The 17,088-nt window shown below is 50.3% G+C and overlaps 7 protein-coding genes across 7 annotated transcripts; 3 read left to right on the forward strand and 4 right to left on the reverse strand.

The window, feature by feature from the left end:
* Positions 1-96: 96 nt before the first annotated feature.
* On the reverse strand, positions 97-1,648 carry CCMA1212_009283 (uncharacterized protein; the record flags this gene model as incomplete). The annotated part of the gene is made up of 2 exons (XM_073706371.1): positions 97-148; positions 468-1,648. 2 exons carry the CDS (start codon positions 1,646-1,648, stop codon positions 97-99), a joined length of 1,233 nt encoding a protein of 410 aa, XP_073555147.1.
* Positions 1,649-2,280: 632 nt separating this feature from the next.
* Positions 2,281-3,652, reverse strand: CCMA1212_009284 (Alkaline proteinase; the record flags this gene model as incomplete). The annotated part of the gene is made up of 3 exons (XM_073706372.1): positions 2,281-2,880; positions 2,954-3,283; positions 3,353-3,652. 3 exons carry the CDS (start codon positions 3,650-3,652, stop codon positions 2,281-2,283), a joined length of 1,230 nt encoding a protein of 409 aa, XP_073555142.1.
* Positions 3,653-5,524: 1,872 nt separating this feature from the next.
* CCMA1212_009285 (uncharacterized protein) lies at positions 5,525-6,489 on the reverse strand (the record flags this gene model as incomplete). The annotated part of the gene is made up of 2 exons (XM_073706373.1): positions 5,525-6,304; positions 6,376-6,489. The coding sequence occupies 2 exons, from the start codon at positions 6,487-6,489 to the stop codon at positions 5,525-5,527; spliced, it is 894 nt and encodes a 297-aa protein (XP_073555141.1).
* Positions 6,490-8,401: 1,912 nt separating this feature from the next.
* On the forward strand, positions 8,402-9,445 carry CCMA1212_009286 (5'-hydroxyaverantin dehydrogenase; the record flags this gene model as incomplete). The annotated part of the gene is made up of 1 exon (XM_073706374.1): positions 8,402-9,445. One exon carries the CDS (start codon positions 8,402-8,404, stop codon positions 9,443-9,445), a length of 1,044 nt encoding a protein of 347 aa, XP_073555144.1.
* Positions 9,446-10,335: 890 nt separating this feature from the next.
* On the forward strand, positions 10,336-12,256 carry CCMA1212_009287 (putative sulfite oxidase; the record flags this gene model as incomplete). The annotated part of the gene is made up of 5 exons (XM_073706375.1): positions 10,336-10,371; positions 10,426-10,824; positions 10,887-11,613; positions 11,666-11,761; positions 11,814-12,256. 5 exons carry the CDS (start codon positions 10,336-10,338, stop codon positions 12,254-12,256), a joined length of 1,701 nt encoding a protein of 566 aa, XP_073555143.1.
* Positions 12,257-13,379: 1,123 nt separating this feature from the next.
* CCMA1212_009288 (uncharacterized protein) lies at positions 13,380-14,309 on the forward strand (the record flags this gene model as incomplete). The annotated part of the gene is made up of 1 exon (XM_073706376.1): positions 13,380-14,309. One exon carries the CDS (start codon positions 13,380-13,382, stop codon positions 14,307-14,309), a length of 930 nt encoding a protein of 309 aa, XP_073555150.1.
* A 154-nt stretch (positions 14,310-14,463) lies between these two features.
* Positions 14,464-16,936, reverse strand: CCMA1212_009289 (Lactose regulatory protein LAC9; the record flags this gene model as incomplete). The annotated part of the gene is made up of 4 exons (XM_073706377.1): positions 16,780-16,936; positions 15,479-16,712; positions 14,961-15,430; positions 14,464-14,905 (listed from the first exon to the last, which is right to left on the reverse strand). Exons 1-4 carry the CDS (start codon positions 16,842-16,844, stop codon positions 14,464-14,466), a joined length of 2,211 nt encoding a protein of 736 aa, XP_073555149.1. The 5' UTR covers positions 16,845-16,936.
* Between the last annotated feature and the right edge of the window lie 152 nt (positions 16,937-17,088).

The following is a 17,088-nucleotide window of genomic DNA, read 5'->3' on the forward strand; positions in this document are numbered from 1 at the left end:
AAGGATAGCCTCGTTCAATCTCTAGAACCGTGGTGGTGAGGGCAGCTGCTGGTTAGGAAGCAAGGAAATGACACATGCTCCGCCCTTCTGAGCCTTTCAGGTGTTTGGGGAAGGTACAACCCCCCATGTGGGAGGTGCATAAAAGGCCCTGTATTCTAGGTAAACAATTTAGAACAAACAACCATCTTCTTCCACTCATATTCATAGTGACCCAGCATCCCAGCGACCTACTAACTGTCTTTACCACTACTGCTCATATTACAAGACAAGCGATTCTACTCTCTGCTACTATCGTTACATTCTTCCAGTCTTATTAGGAGCTGCTATTAATAGCTAGTAGATAGAATATAAAGAATATCCTGCGCTGCGCTTAAGTGACAAATCACTCCTGCCTACCGCCTACAGCACGGTGTGTGCCAGTCTCTGAAGCCAGCCAGGCGCTCCAAGCACCATCCTTGATGATGCACCTCACTCTAGCCTCCAACCATTCCGTGTTCCCCCAAAAACCCCAAGAGGCCTGGAATCGACACCAGTCTACAAGCGCAGTCTCCCAATGTCGAACAAAGTCGTCCCACTCATACACAGGTATCTTGCGGCCATGTCGGCCGTCCGAGAGTATGAGCCAATAATGGTTGAGCAACCTCCTTTCGCGGTCGTCCATTTCCAATTCAGCTGGAACGAGCTTGTGATGAGTGAGCATGTTCATCGGGATAGAGCAAGTAAACAGCTTAGCCAGATCGCAAACGCCCAATCCGATCCCCGCATATTGAAAGTCAAAGAACGCAACATCATCGCCAGATTCTGTTGAGAAAAGATTTTCCGACTTTACGTCTCCGTGGATGTATGTCTCAAAAGGCCGGCCACGTGGAGTCAGAAAGTCGGCGACTTGTTCAGCAAGTGATGGCTTACCATCTGCAGAGGTGCAAAAAGCACCAGACCACTCTGATGATTTGTCTTGCGCGAGCAGCCGATACTCTTGGCGCCTGGTGGCCAAGTATGTGTATCCGCCATTCAACCAGAGGGACTTCCCACCAGAGTTGGGATCCTCCTGACGCCTCAAGGCTTCCTCAAGTGGCGGCAAAAGAAATTCGCTCAGGCCCTGGGGCATATAGGCCCAGGAGCTTCTATGAAACTTGGCCAGCCATGTCAAGGCCGCGTAGACTTGATTGCTCGAAAGCACGGCTCGTTTCTCGCCGGAAAGTGGGAAATCAAGCCTCAGATCGTTCATGAGAGTAGCAATCAAGTGATCGATACCATGCTCAGCCGCCTGTTTCTTCATTCTCCTCGTCGACGCAAAGCACTGAGCCACTGCTATGTCACCGGCAAGGTGAGGAGCAACTTCATCGTAGAAATATTGTTCAACCTCGTAGCTAAACATTTTCCGGAGATGTCCTTCATCGCCAGATTTGGTCGGCGGACAAACTATCTTCAGCACCAGATGGATTGCACTGCCTTGGCCATCTCCTTGGGTTCGGGAGAAGCGCTGCCACCGCGTGGCCTCGCAATCTGCAGTTGGTCGAGCGGAAATGGCACAGATGTGGCCATATCCCGCCCATAGGCCTTGGATGGTGGTGCATGAGATTAATTCAAGGTCGAGCCAGGAGAGGATTATGGCTGCAACCTGGCTCGGAGTGAAGTTTTGGCCCATGTCGGGGGGAAGCCCAGCTCTGCAGCCGTGGGATGGCAATGGCAGATCTGTAGTTGAAGTGTTAAAATCGAACGAGGTAGTAATGAAACGGCCCAAGCCTTTGCCGACCTGGCGGTCTTCCGGATTACGTAATGGTTTTTCCCCCGCCGAAGTCAGTGCGGATCAGGGGTCAGTGTAACCCGACCAAGAGCCGAGAGGTTGCCTGGTGTCTGTAGGTCTGTTTTGATTGCTTTTGTCATGTTGTTGCGAAGGCGAACGTTACGGGCATAAGCGACAATGTCAACAGATGAAGACGTGATTAAAGCCCACAATATGCAGGTAGTCCATCGTGATTTTCCAGATCTTACAGCGTTCAAGACTTATGACCGGCTTTCATCACTGTACCTAGGGAGCTATCTTACAGTGTAAAAATGATGTTATTGTCGCTCTAAGGTACGACCATCGAATTCAACTGGCATGTACAACCTGGCATAGACGATGTATCGTTTCATTTTCTTTTCTTCCTTCCTAGTATACACGTCTCCCGGGGCATAGTCAGAGCTTTCAAGCCGCGCCGAGGCACAACTCCAGTGCCGCACATTAATGGTCGTCGGACAGCATCTTCTTAGGCGTATCTATGCCAAGCCCCTTATTTAAGCACTGTTTCCGTTGAAGATTATAGTGTTGGGGCTGCCATTAAGACTGCCAGTGACGCGGCCAGTAGTAGCCAGGGCCTTGATGCGGTCGGTGACAGCAGTCGGGGTGCTAAGGCCCTCGAGAGACTGGAGGTAAAGGGCGAGACCGACAACGTGAGGAGTGGCCATGGAAGTACCGCTAATTGTGTTCGTGGCAGTGTTGGAGCCGATCCATGAAGACAGGATGTTGACACCGGGAGCAAAGACGTCAACGCCAGCACCATAGTTGGTGAAGGAAGCGGTGCGCCAGTTGATGTCAAGGGCAGCGACTGTGATGGCATTGGGCGCATTGGCCGGAGAAGTGCTAGAAACAGGCTGAGGGTTTCCAAGAGAATCACCATTGCCGGCGGCAACGATAGTCAGAACACCCTTGTTGAAGGCTGCGTTGATCGCCGTGGTCCAGGTGGAAGAAGCGGGACCACCGAGAGACATGTTGATGGCAGACTTGCTGGCACGGCTGCGGGAGACGATGTCGTTCACGGCCCAGTTATAGCCGTCGAGGATGACCGAGGTGCTGGCGCTGTTACCCTGGAAGACTTTGACGGAGATCAAGCTAGCCTATCGTTTAAGGGTCAGCCCAGCGTCCTCACGGCTTGCATTCGAGAAGAAGACAAGTAATCAATGGGCTTACCTGCTTAGCAACACCATAGGTAGAGCCACCGATAGTTCCGGAAACGTGAGTGCCGTGACCGAGAGTGTCAACATGATCCCCGCCAGCGGCGTTGTAGCCGAGGCTGGCACGTCCGCCGAATTGCTGGTGAGCAATGTTGATTCCAGAGTCAACAACGTAGGCGAATGTTCCGCTGCCAGCCGAAGTGTCATAGATGTAGCTGGTCGAGCCGGGGGTGCGGTGGGAGACCGTGCCGAGACCCCAAGGGGCACCAGTCTGCGTGGTCAAAGCACGCTTGTCCTCCACAATGTCAGACAGCCACATGATGTAGTCTGGCTCGACGGCAGCAACCTGATATCCCCATTAGTGTTTGACATTGGAAGATTTGACATCTCGTCCAACGGCAGGATGAATACTTACATCGGGATTCGCCTTGATCTGCTCAACGGTTTCCTCATCGAACTCGCCAGCGTAGGCATTCCAGGTGTCGATGTTGTAAGTCTTCTCAACACCAGCAGTGCTTCGCTTGCCGAGTGAGCGCCTGTGGAGGTCTTTCACCCAGGTAAGGTGAGAATCCGCATCAACAGAGGCACCATCTTTGAGAGTGACAATGAACTTGTTGGGGACGGCTTCGGGCAGCTTGTGATTAACAGCAGGAGCGGCCAGAACAGCTGGGAGCAGGGCTCCAAGATAGAGAGCAAGGCGACGGAGGCTGGCCATTGTCAAGATGTTTCTTTGCTATAGAGAAGAGGGCAGGAAACAGTTTATGGCTGAATCTGGTTCAAACAGTTCTCGCGGCGGGGAGAGTGGATTTATAGCTATTCTGCGGCCCTTGTTCGAGCAGTCGTTTCGCAAACTGACGCTATTATCGCGTTTATCGTTGGCAACCTCGGGGATGATCTGCGTGGTCTCTGGTAACATAGAACCAAGCTGCCTAATGGGACCTAGAACAATCCAGCGCAGCCAATGTTGTAGTGTTTTCATTGCGGCAATTGCATTTTCAAGCTCTTGGCATCTAGTGTAAATATGGAAAGGAGTACGACGTAGCAATAATGTTTGCATCTTTGCTCATGGTCGTTCATGCTATTCATAGCAGCATGGCCTCATACCTAGACCATGTTCGGCTCTTACAGTGAGCTCCCTCCGGATCAGCTGTTCCATTTCCGAAGTTTCGAGACTCTCATAAGGTTTCGTTCGGCCATGCATGATACGATACTTTATCGTTTTAGATTCTTTTAAGGTTATTCGTCGCCCACAGCTTGCTCTGGCCACCTAGCTACTATAGGTATTAGTCTACGAGCTTAAATCACACAGTAGCTATCGGAGCAGTATCGTGTGTAGCCCTTGGAGGGCGGCACATCTCAATCACTTCACCCAGCACCATGCGAACTAAGATTGCACCAGCGATTGTGCACCTGCTAATTGTGTCATGACTTCCGAGCATTAAGGAACCTTTGAGTAGAGGGCGCGGCAGAGTGCTCTATGGCGCCATTGCCGCCGACGCCTCGCCATCAAGAAGGAGGGGATATCAAGCCTCTGGAGTTAAAATTCTGCCAGAAAAGGAAGGTGATCCTGTAACGGCATGGACCAGCCTTCAAAAGATCCCAGATCATAAGTTGCCGTCAACTCCACATAGCCGGAGACACGCTATCGGGGATAAGTATTAGCATGTGCCTTGGCTTTCGACAAGCCGAATTTCTATTCGACAGCAGGGTGCGACGCATGCGACATGCTCACCCCTACTGAGAAGAGAAGAACCTGAAGCAACAACCAAAGCAAACTCCGAGTATCTGTATGTAGAGAGACAATTCGGGGCTCTATCATAGTGGTTCTAGGTATGGGAGCGAAGGGATGCTTGTTGAATAAGGGGCGGCGTTCAATTCGTGGGCAGAAGACAAGTCGGCCAAACGCAGCAGCGACGAAGATGAGCAATTGCAAGAAAGTGGAAAGTCATTAACAGACATCACCAAGATCTCGTGAATAATTCTCATTTCGACCAACTGTCTCCCATTTTATCCGACATAGCGTGCAGTTGCCTCGAAGACAGACTCGCGCCTTGTCACAGGTCTGCAACGAATTGCACTAAGAGCTTTTATAGGCAGGAATGGAAAAGTCTTGGTAAACTAGTGATGCCGCGTACCTGATTAATTAGGTGCAGACAAAGAACAGCTTGTTTCACATATAAGGCTTTCAATCAAATGTTAAAAAACAGGGAAGAGCATGGTGTTGCTGGCAGACTATTAACGTAAGAAGTCATGATGCTCTAGGAAAGACTTCTGTGGTTACCAGCTCAGACCAGGTCCATAGGCAGCCTAAGAAGGCTCCTCCGAATAATGCATGCAAACAATTTTTGCCAGTACTCAAATCTCTTTTTTCGCAGGCAAGCCGTCAGGAGCGTTATAGACATTTTCAAGGTACTCTCGAGTCGAGAAGCGATTTTTTCTCCGTCAAAAGCTATATCTTTTGTCATTCCTGTGAGATGAGACTCTGAAAAGCCTGGTGCAATTTGCAGTAACCTATACAAGCAGCCAACAAGGATAAGTCAGGAGAGGCAAGGGAAAAAAAGGATTACCATAAACTCTGTATCTGAAATTACATATATTTTGTCAGAGAATCAATCTGTACTCTAAGGCTTTCCGCGCCTATTTCACCTTGGTAATGGTTGAAATGGTCACCGCCCTTCAAGATATGGAGTTCCTTCGGTTCTCGAGCTAGCCCAAATGCTTGCAATTGTAGCGAGAGCAACCCTTCATCCTTCTCTCCCACAAGCATTAGTAGAGGCGTTGGCGCAACTCGATGGATATATCGAATAGGCTCGAATCGCATTAACCTGAAGAGGCTCATTGTGGTGATTTTGTTTTCCCAATCGCCGCCTCGTGCGGCGGCACCTTGGAAGAAGCGGTAACTGGCTGCATCTCGGAGGATAACGCGTGCACTTTCGGCCTCTGCTTCTTCAAGTGACGAGGCAACCACACCCGTGAGAGGCCAATCCTCTCCCTCGAGGATTTTCGCACGGTCTCTTTGGGCCATATCAAGAATTCCCTGGCCAGTCCCCAATAGAAGCTCCCCTGATACAAATGGCATAACAGCAACAACCGCTTTGACTCGACGATCAATGGCCGCGGCAGATATCGCAACACCTCCGGAGAGGCTGACTCCCCAAAGAACCATCCGCTCGGCGTCAACCTCAGGAAGAGATGCGGCGTAGTCAAGAGCGTCGACATAGTCGTCCTGTGCTCTGATAGGGTCGACATCAAATCTGCGGCCACCGCTTTCCCCAAAACCCCGATTGTCGTATAGAAGAGCGTTGAAGCCTACGTTTTGAAACCCAAGTGCTATTTGATCAAGGAAATGCTCTTTGAGCGCGGAGATCTACACCCAATGCCATCAGTCACCATGATTAGCCACCGCGGTGTCTGGGGTGAACTGTTCGCTCGACGTACCCCATGTGTCATGATCACACATGGATTTTTTTCCGAACCAGCTGGAAAAAACCATCCTTTCAGAGTTACCCCATCAATTGTTTGGAAAGAGACGTTGCGCCTGTGCTGAAACATTTCGAGGGGCGTGTCAAATTGGATTGTCGTAGTTGCAGGTATCGAGTACTACCCACCAACGCGAGGTGATGTACTTTCACTCTGCATGGTGCGTTATGCATTTGTCTACAAATGAGATGGATGCTCAACTCTCTATATACTTCTCAAAGGCCGCAAACCTCGGGGGTTTGGATATGGAGCATCCACCATAGCTGATGGCCGGCTGATCAGCTTACCGATCATACTGCTTTACATGTTTACTAGTTCTGTAGTCAAGCGATTAATAAACTGCCCGCTTAGTTTGAAGAGAGTCTGATGTCATGACGAGCATTACATACTTGTGGGTAGAGGTTTGGTCCGTAGATGTCCGAGCTGCTGTCTGCTCATGCGCAATGCCACTGCAGTAAGTTAGTGATAAGGTTCTGTTGCCTTACTTATAAGCTGAGTAAGATGCAGAGTTGAAGTATTTCGTGAGTGCTATTCCTTTGTTATCTTAGAAGTTCTCCCAAAGATGTCTACGTGTAATTTCAAGGCATGCGATGTACCTCGTTTACAGCTCATTCGGTTGCATTAAGTAGTTTATAGTCATCTGTCGACTTGGATCACGAGATGATGACTGGGAGGCATGTTCGAGCTGCATGTCACGTACGCTACATTCTATTAGAGCCACCTTGAAGAACAATAGGCCACTCAATATCTATGCACATCTTGCAGTATCATGCACATACATGGTTGAAGACGACGCATGAAGAATGCAGTTTCTCAGGACGGAGTAAGTCTAAAGGAGCAGAGTAAGTTATCAATACTTCTTTTGGCTTCTTCCGTTACGACATTGTCACGAATCATTTACCAATGAAGCAATGGATAGCATGAGAAGTCCAGCCATCCATAGTCAGAACCGATGAAGTCAATTGCAGCATCTTCCCATAGGAATATAAAAACGACTTGTACAAAGCATTCAGTACGCAGGCCACAAGTGAGCAAGCCACAACAGCGGACATGGGTCTCTTATACGTGTACGAGAATGGTAGATTGCGAGGAAAGGCAAACCTATGTCCAAGTGCTGGATCTAATGTGATGTACTCGTACTGTAGACACAATACATAGCTCTTCGTTCTCACAGTCCCCCAGTAGGAACTTCGCAATATTGAGTTAAGGCTCCACGAGAAATTGGCGTCGGCCCGGACGAGCTCGGAAGAAGCAGAGGGGCGTAATCGTCTTAGCGTTCCGGGCTTCTATCGTACTGTACGCGCCAAGCCCGGTGGCCGCAGTGCAGCAACAGAAGAATGGACAAGGATTATTCATATTTTTGGCTTTCCCTCCTCTCCACACCGTCAACGCCCTCTAGCTCCTTGGTTCAACTTCCTCCAGACTACAGAAAGCGGTATGGGCGTCGTCTTCGCAAATCGTCCGCTCATTTCAGACATGGCAACGGAATATCCAAAGAAGACACCGTCGAGACTAGCTGCTAGATGCGAAAACAAACGTCTTCTCTCGCACGCCGGACTCACTACGGCTCATTCTGCCCACAGCCTCGTGAATGTTGAGATAGTCAGAGGCGGAAACGAGAGGTGGCGGGATTCGCAGTAGTATTTGGTATACCCAAGTACACATCGTATGATCTGCAATTCTGGTTTACCAATTTTTTCATTCGCCGACTTAGCTTATCTCTACCTTTATTCCATTCGCTGTCATGTCTCCCGTCTCAATCGCCTCGCCCATGCCCCTCACACTACCCTATTTATAAAACAAGAACTATTTGATGTTCTACATCCTTTTATATGCGCTAACGGTAGAGCTGCATTTCATCAAAGCCCGATCAAATGTTGCCCTCCCGCTATTTCTGGTGGCCTCCAGCCATCGAAACTTCTGGCAGTCCATCACAAACTGATTGTCAACTTGTGAGGGCGAAATCGTGTCAATCCCGCTCAATATGGGTGATGCCCGGCAGACAGTCAAGCAGTCGCTGCCGGTGGATGTTGGCAAGCCATATGATCCAACGACTCTCAAGGGCAAGACGATTCTCATTACTGGTGGTGCTAATGGCTTGGGCTCACATATGGTACGCCATTGGGCATCTCACGGCGCCAACGTCGTTATTGGAGACGTTGCCGACACTGCTGGTGAAGAGCTTGTGGCTTCCCTTCAAACGGCATATCCCGAGGCGGTCTTCGAGTTTCGACACTGCGACGTCACAGACTGGGAATCTCAGGTCAGTCTTTTCGACGCCGCGGTTGCGGCTAGTCCACACGGGGCCATAGATGTTGTGGTTCCCAATGCTGGAGTTATTCTTCCAGGGGAGGCGACCAAATTTGAGAATCCAGGGTTGGTGAACGGCAAACTCACTGCGCCCAACACCACGACTCTCAGCGTAAATGTCAAAGGAGTCATCTTCACCTCACACCTTGCGCTTTATCATCTACCTCAAAACAAACGATCAGACCGGTGTCTTCTCTTTGTCGGCTCTGTGGCATCATTGATCCCGCTTCCCGGCCAAAGCCAGTACACCACAAGCAAACATGCTGTCCTGGGACTATTCCGTTCACTACGTGGAACCGCTTTCATGAAGGGCATCCGCGTAAACATGATTGCACCATACTATACCGCGCAGACCAAAATGTTGCCGCCAGTCACCGAGGCCCTTCTCCTTGCTGGTTCTGCCGGGCCAGGATCCGTCCCCGATGTCATTGATGCAGCAACGCGTCTAGTCGCCGACGAATCAATAGTTGGCCGAGCACTTGTTATTGGCCCTCGATTGAAGGCTCATGACATTGCTGCAGCTATCGATAAAGGGAGCAATTTGATGAGGGAGGAGAATGGCGACCAGTCTCGGGCTATCTGGGAGTGTTATGCGCACGATTACGATCAGGTGGAGACGTTTGTGAGACGATATCTGTGGCTTCTGAATGCTACTGCAAGGGCTCGAGGGATGTTTGCGTGGATTCGAGATATACTGGCAATCTGGAAGAGAGGATGAGAAGCGAAGAGCGCTCACCTATGGGTGGGCCATGGGCCACTTTCCTGGACATATCTGCGAAGAGAGCAAGAGTCTCACAACTTCTCGCTTTCAGCAACCTTGGGTTGAAATGGATAAGATCATGTCGAAGTGACCACAGGGAACTCTCTTAGGTCCACACATTAAAAATAGAGGGGTAGCCCACATTATGTCTTTCTTTTCAGATCTAACTACCCAGGTATGTGTGGTATCAAGTTGGTATGCCGGCAAGCCGGGGTTTATGCTACACAGAGTGAACCTTCATGTAATTAAGCATACAGGCATATCCTCGAGGAGCACACATACCAGGCGCTAGCCCTATGGCTTGGCTGCTCTCATTGTTTATACCTGCCTTTTTTCCTTTCTCTACCCGTCCGCTAAACGAAGGGCCGGCGGTTAGCGTCCTTACCGAATTTGTAACAGAGATGGAAGCCACAAGCCTTCTCTGACTCTTTTGGTAAGGGTTGACTCGCTATTTTGCAAGATCTCAAACCGTTATTACACGATCGCTTAAGCCAAAAGTGCTTTTGTCTATGCTCCTCCCAGATTGCTTTTTTTTTTTTTTGCAAAATGTCTCTCTCAATTACCCACCATAGAAGCAGACTTCGTGATAGATCGTATAGGCCATGGGCACGCATTACGTTCGATCATAGTGACGTAACATCTGCAGATGGATGGATAGGAATATCGAAACGTCAACAAGACCCCGCAGAGGGTGGAATCGTATCGGCTAATGAATGCCTTATTTATCTCACATATATATATATATATACATCAAGAGGAAGCGGTATCTGTGACTCGAGGCTTTTCTTTCGCTTCAAAGAACCTGCCGAAGTATCTCATCAGCTATCATCCTAGTGACCTATAACAAAATGGACTTTGAACATAGGGACCGTCTTAGCCGCCAGGTGAGTTCATTGAAGAGCGTTAAAGGAGGCAGCACTGATAATCAGAACGCTTAGCCTCCTAACGAATGGAGTTTAGAGCAAGGGCTGGATCCGGCTCATTTAGGTCTACGGAACCAGAGCAATCTCAAGATCCATACAGATGCTCAGCCTCCTACTGTGACAAACTCGGCAGAGCTTCGTGCAGACGCAGATGACGATGACCGGGCCTTCGTCGTCCAAGAAGAGAGAAAAGGGTGGAAAGGCTATGTGGAGTGGGAGGACTACCCCGAGAAAAAGGCCAGAGCTCGGAAGCGATTCTCCCAATACAGGTTTCCCCCACCTCCCGAGTTCCAGCTCGCGCCAATCCCAGCGACCAACCCCGTCCTCGAGGGTGTTCGTTGGAAGCTGTGGCACAAGGCAATCGGTGGGGCACTCACCAATGTGCCTGAAGATAGCTGGAAGACAGTACTTGAGGTGATGACCATCGGACACACCCATGAAGCGATAGTGTACTCTTGGCTGACCGTTCCACCTAGGAAAAACATCCGGGCATGCTCCATCTCCTTCAGTTTCCCTATAATGGGGAGCCGCCAAAGGGCCTTCTCACCAGAGAAACCACCACCCCCAACGAACTTCATTTCGTGCGCAACCATGGGGGGATTCCAGATATTGACCCAGTGGAATTCGACCTTCGTCTCGATGGGCTGGTTAACACCCCCAAGGTCCTCACTTTGGACGATCTCAAGAACGAAGCCTTGTTTCCACGCACTTCCATGCTCGTAACAATCCAGTGCAGCGGAACCAGACGTCTTGAGCAAATCGGTGAATATGCTGGTGAGGGCGACGAAATGATTAATGCTCCATGGGCCGAGGGAGCAATCGGCACGGCGAAATGGACTGGTGTAAGCCTCAAGAAAGTCATCAAACATTGCGGCGGTCTGAAGGAAGGGGCAAAGCACCTCGAATTCTACGGAGCGGAAACGTATTTCAAGGGCGGGGACTGCATGAATTATGTTGTCTCTGTCCCGTGGTCAAAGGTGAAAGCAAACGAGGTGCTTCTTGCTTGGGAGATGAACGGTAAACCACTGCCTAAGATTCATGGATTCCCATTGAGGGCAGTGGTCATGGGTTACATAGGGGCTAGGAGCGTCAAATGGCTCTATCGCATCAAAGCCATCGAACATCCTAGCCGTGCCCCCGTTCAGAGCAGAGAGTATCTGTACTTCCAGCAGCAGTACGGGAAGCACAATCAACTGCCTACTTGTAAGTTGCCCAGTTGCAAACTATACAGTATTCCGGGCTAATGGACGGGCAGTGGGTATCCAAATTCAAGAGATGCCAGTCAGCAGCGCTATCATGAGTCCATGGCACAAGGAAGTCGTTGTCCACAATGGCCATATCGAAGTCACCGGTAAGACCCATCGTGTTTCCGGGGCAGAGTCTACGAGATGCTAACATTACAGGCTGGGCTTACTCTGGTGGCGGCCGCTGGCCAGAGCGTGTCGAGCTCTCTTCGGATGGTGGCTGGGCTTGGTATGCCGTACCCACTGAGGATATGTCACCAAAGCACAAATGGGCTTGGAGGACTTGGACAGCGTCCGTCCCATGCGATCATGAAGGTTGGACAGAACTCGTCGTCCGCTGCTGGGACAACAGTCTCAACACGCAGCCAATGGAAGTCCGCCACAGCTGGAACTGGGGGCTGCACGTCACAAGCAGCTGCCACCGAGTCAAGATTTACAGCGTGAATGCCAGTCGGCCTGAAACCAAGAAGCGGCTGGAACAATTCGAAAAACATGGCGAACCTTTCGTGCCAATCACACGGCCGACCGAGTTCAAATACATGTCTCCCGAGGAGTATGAAAAGGCATGGGCGGCGATGGAGCCCAGAGATGTGGACAATTGAACGTCTGCCATCAGCGGCCAGCGAACGAAATTCTATGACATCGAACTTGCGCTCATTACTAGTAACTTGATCCGAGCAGTATTTACCGCTGCGTGACCACTGGAGAAGGGAAACTACCCCGAGCGGGGATATCAAATTGTGGCATTGTCGTATGAAGAGATTACAAGGTTGCCACTCATGGCTCATATAATATGTGAATCACAATGCCACGAGTTCTGCGGCTGGCCCAGCTTCGATCAAGTAAACTCCAAGACATATCACCAAGGTTCTGAGGCAAGCAAAGGCCTCGACCATAGTACCCGATCGACCCTCAACAGCTCCAAAATTGGAGTTGTGAATGCGTCGGTCGGGAGGTGTGGGCGTGAGATATGGAATACTACAGGAACATGGGCTCCGACTATGGGTTGGGGCAGGTGGAACAACCAAGCATACCAGGTCAGTAGCGATATGAATGGTGTTATTGTATAAGACGGCGCTCATGGTGTAGGGGCGTAACGTGATAATGCAGGTTAGAAGCGATATGATGGACTTATTGATGTAGGAGCCTACCTATATTGCCATCGAGGTATTGTAGCAAGCAACACCCGATACATTTCTGCAAAGGATTCGACACAGCAAACAGTCAAGCAAGACACTTTACCCTGAGGCTAACGGTGTGAATATGCGTATCGACTCATCAGAAGCGCTGCGTTAGTTGATCGCTTAGTAAGGTGACAACGAATACTGAATCTCCCTACATTGAGCAGAGACAAGCCTGGATATCAGTACTCAGGCCAAGCACACATCGATTGCCGTTTGGGATTGGACATACTTGGACATATGCAATACATGTACTCGTCCTTCGTCAGCTTTCAGGCTAATCGCCGTCATGCAGACCAGTCGGACATTCGGGATAAGTCGGGGCAGAGCCGACAACCACGAAAAAGGAGGGGGAAATTGGCGCCTGCATGGCGCCTTTCCCCTACTATCTTATCCCTGGTCTTCTTTCGTACTGGACGATAACCGTGCCTCTCCTGGTGAGGTTGCATGTAATTACTTGATGACAGGATGGCGGCGGAAGCACAGTATGACAGTTCAAAGAGCTTCACCGAATAGTGGGTAAGGGTGACAGTCGCCCATCGAGATGGAAGCAGTTAAAGCTTTCACCGGTGGACAAGTCATGAGCGAAGTGGAGCAAAGTATTCTCCACAACCGAGAAAAGCACATTCGAAGTACGGACAACTGTGTCCGTGCCATCGAGCAAGCAGACGGGCTATATACGGCATCAGCTGTATCACCTTTTACCCGGCGACTTACTTGGCAATATAGTCTGCAACACAAGATGGACCAGACGTATAAATCGCTTGCAGACTGCCTCCTGTGCAAATGGGAGGAGAAGAAGGCAACAGCGCCTACTAATAGCAACGGCACCAGACGCCTGCGCCCTCCACCTCGGCTCCTAGTCGCAATAGCAGGCCCTCCTGGTTCCGGAAAGACAACAATCGCCAACAAGGTTGCTGATATTATCAATTCATTACCTCCAAAAATCAACAATCCCAAAGCTATCGTCATATCTGCCGACGGTTTCCACCTCCCGCTTGCCACACTACGAAAACTACCCAACGCTTCGGAAGCCCTTGCGCGCCGTGGAGCCCCCTGGACCTTTGACGGCCATGCGGCTGTTAGCCTCGTACGAAAGCTCAAATCAAATGCGCACCGTCATTCAGTCTTTGCGCCTACTTTCGACCATGCAATCAAGGATCCGGTAGCAGATGGGTTGCTCATAGCGGCGGATACGGATATATGCATACTGGAAGGCAATTATCTTCTCTGCGACGAGCCACCATGGGATGAGATTGCGACTCTCGTTGATGAAAAGTGGTTCGTCCATGTTGAGCCGGACTTGGCCTGTAAACGAGTGGCATTCCGACACCTTGCCGCCGGGATTGAGACAACAATGGAGGAAGCAGTCCATCGAGCAAGCTCAAACGACCTGGTTAATGGCGAATTTGTTGTGTCCAAAAGTCGGGGCAGATACAATGTGATGATAGAAAGCATAGAATCAAGGTCTTAGATGTCTCAACTGTATAGGCATGACTGGAATATTATAGAGAGCCGTACAGGGTACGGTCTAGTTCCGACATGAAGAAGGAAGCTCTGCAAGTTGCTGCTATATGAGCTCAGAAAGAAGACAGCGCCACTGCAGTATGTCAAATATCTTATTGCGCTCAGATACCATTCAAAAAATCCATCCAAGAATCATCATGTTCGTTATCCGCAGTGTCAAACAGCGCATTTGGCCACATCATGGAAAAGACCGCGTTCATGTGATCATGCGGATTACCCGCAGGCATCATTGGCCTGTCGCCATCAGCGTCAGCTGTGTGGCGAAATGCCTCACTGTCAACGCCAAACGCTCTCTCTGGTTGTAGAGTTGACGTAGCTTCGAGGTTGGCATCGTCTGGGAGGGGCGCTGATGAATCGAGATGCGCTCTGCAGAGACTTGCAATGACTTGATGACATCTATGGGCGCTTGGGTTCACGGGTACCAGTGCCACCATTACTTTGAGAGAGGTAACGATTTGGTCACGCCAGTCAGGCGCTTGCAGAGAGGAGGGATCGGTTTGGAGACAGATGCAGGGGACCAAGGCGGCTTGGAACAGGAAATATCTGTGTCGAGGTCAGCAGACTGCGTCTGTCCATTTCAGACACCCTGATAACGTACAACGCGTACCACGCAAAAAGACGGATATGATCATTCGTGGCCCAAAATTCGCTTATATGTAAGATTGTGTCTTTCGCATCATTCAAGCATCGCTCGTAGGCCTGGAGCGATTCTGGACTCGAGTTATCTGGACGGCCGCTGCGCGCAAGCAACGCTCGCCGGATAACGAAAGGCCGGTACATGATCATGCGGAAATTTCGCCACCTCCATTGCATGACAGAATGAGAAAAGACATGCTTGGGTGGCACGGAGGCTGTTTCGGAAAAATAGGACGGCGTGTTTTCCATCCATGACCCCAGGCACTGGGACTCCAGTTGAAGAAGCTCTCGAGCACTGGGTAACGGCTGTGAAATGATGCGGATATATATTGGGTTGGTAGCGATGTGAAACCTTGCCTGCGTCCGGACCGCCGTGTAAACGGAGATCTCATGTGGATCGGGAGGACAAGAAGAAGACATGGCCGTCAGGTCCTATGGACATTAGCCATACGTGCAGCAAGGCCTTGGGGCAGCTGTTACCTTATCATGAACGTTCTGGGGCAACGATATGTCAACACCGTTAAATGGACACACCTGTGGTCGACCGAATGTGATGGTAGCCCCAATGTCGAATATGCTCAGCGTCCACCAGACTCTGCGTCGAATCTCCATGCTCAAGGGCGATATCTTCCATCCCTGGAAGTCTTTGTGTAACCCAAGCGCCATAGCCATTCTTGCCGCCAAGCCCGAGTAACTATAGGCAGCGTTGGGCTTATCTCTCTTTTGTTGATAATTGGAAATCAACGTCAGAGCCTGGACCAATGTTAAGCTGCCGACCTCGAGCACGTCAAAGGAGAGCAGGGACTTGGTATGATGGAAGATATCTAGATCCAGATTATTCAAAGTCGTTGCGGTCGTATATACCCCAAGTGCCGCCATAACATAGGCCAAGATATACCAAGATCCGCCATTGGGCCTTGGAATGACTTCAGAATACTGGGCTCGGAATGTCGGTTCGTGAACGATGGGGTAACTGATGTGGTATATCCTGAAGTATGCATCGATCATCGAGTCGGCGATGTGCCTGTTTATGTTTGGAAGAGTGATGATGGAAACACTTGCATCCGTCTCAACCGGCGAGTGGCTTTGCGCATTCTTGGACCCTACGGGCTCTAAGAGGCGTAAGAAGGCGGCACCTGACGCAATGCCAAGATAGCCACTACGCTGTTCGGAGACCGTCAAAGACGCCATGCCGTCGAGGATTTGCCTTGTCTCATTCAGGTCGCTGGCGGTCGACAGTCCTGGGGAGTCTTGCCGTACAGTCTCGTGTTCGTTCCAACCAAATTCGCCTGTTGAAGGAGGGCTCTCAAAATCAACATGTTGGGAGTTGTCAGAACTATGTGATTGTTCCGCTCTCCTCAGGTCTCGCTGTGGTGTTGGATCCTCATGAGGATGTTGTGTTGCAATGTCTGCGAGGAGTGTCTCATTTAGGACCAGACCCTCGGCAACAGCTGGGGCCAATCCATGCTGGTGATGCGGTCTCTCGTCAGACAGCTCAGGGCAGATAGGCTCTCTGGGGCGTGAAGAACTCTTGACGTTCTCTGTGGTCAATTGCCTGTTGTGAGCCAGTGTCTCTCCATCTGATAGCTCGCCGGGTGAGACAGTCGTGTTATTGAATCCTTCACTGAGAGCATTCTGCTGCGGAAGAGCAGCTCGTAGTTGTCGGATCAAAGCCTCAGCCTGCTCTAGCCTTTCCTCTACTTCAGTAAGATGCCTGCAGATGTACGTTAGATTGAGATGGCGTCTCATTGCAAGCACTCCATCGGGATGTCAAAACTCACCTCCTAGTCAGTGGAGTTCGAGAGTGTTTTTCGTATAGGCAGTGTCTTCTGTATCGCAGGCACATGTTACACGTGGGAATTCCCTTATTGCATTTGGACTTCCTCCGTCGGCATTCCTTGCATGCTTGATCGGCGTAGCCCAATGGCTTGGGAATACCTAAAGGAGTTGGTCTTTGAGGCTCCATTGATCGAGATGATGACGAGGGCAGTTGAAATGGGATAATGGATGTTTTCCACCCATCTCTTGATGATTGACTTGCGTTTCAGGAGAAGAAGATGGGGCGGATGAGCTATAAGAGCACAGAGGCA

This window comes from Trichoderma ghanense, assembly GCF_004382785.1.
Source record: "Trichoderma ghanense strain CCMA-1212 chromosome Unknown scaffold_16, whole genome shotgun sequence".
In the NCBI taxonomy this organism is placed as follows: domain Eukaryota; kingdom Fungi; phylum Ascomycota; class Sordariomycetes; order Hypocreales; family Hypocreaceae; genus Trichoderma; species Trichoderma ghanense.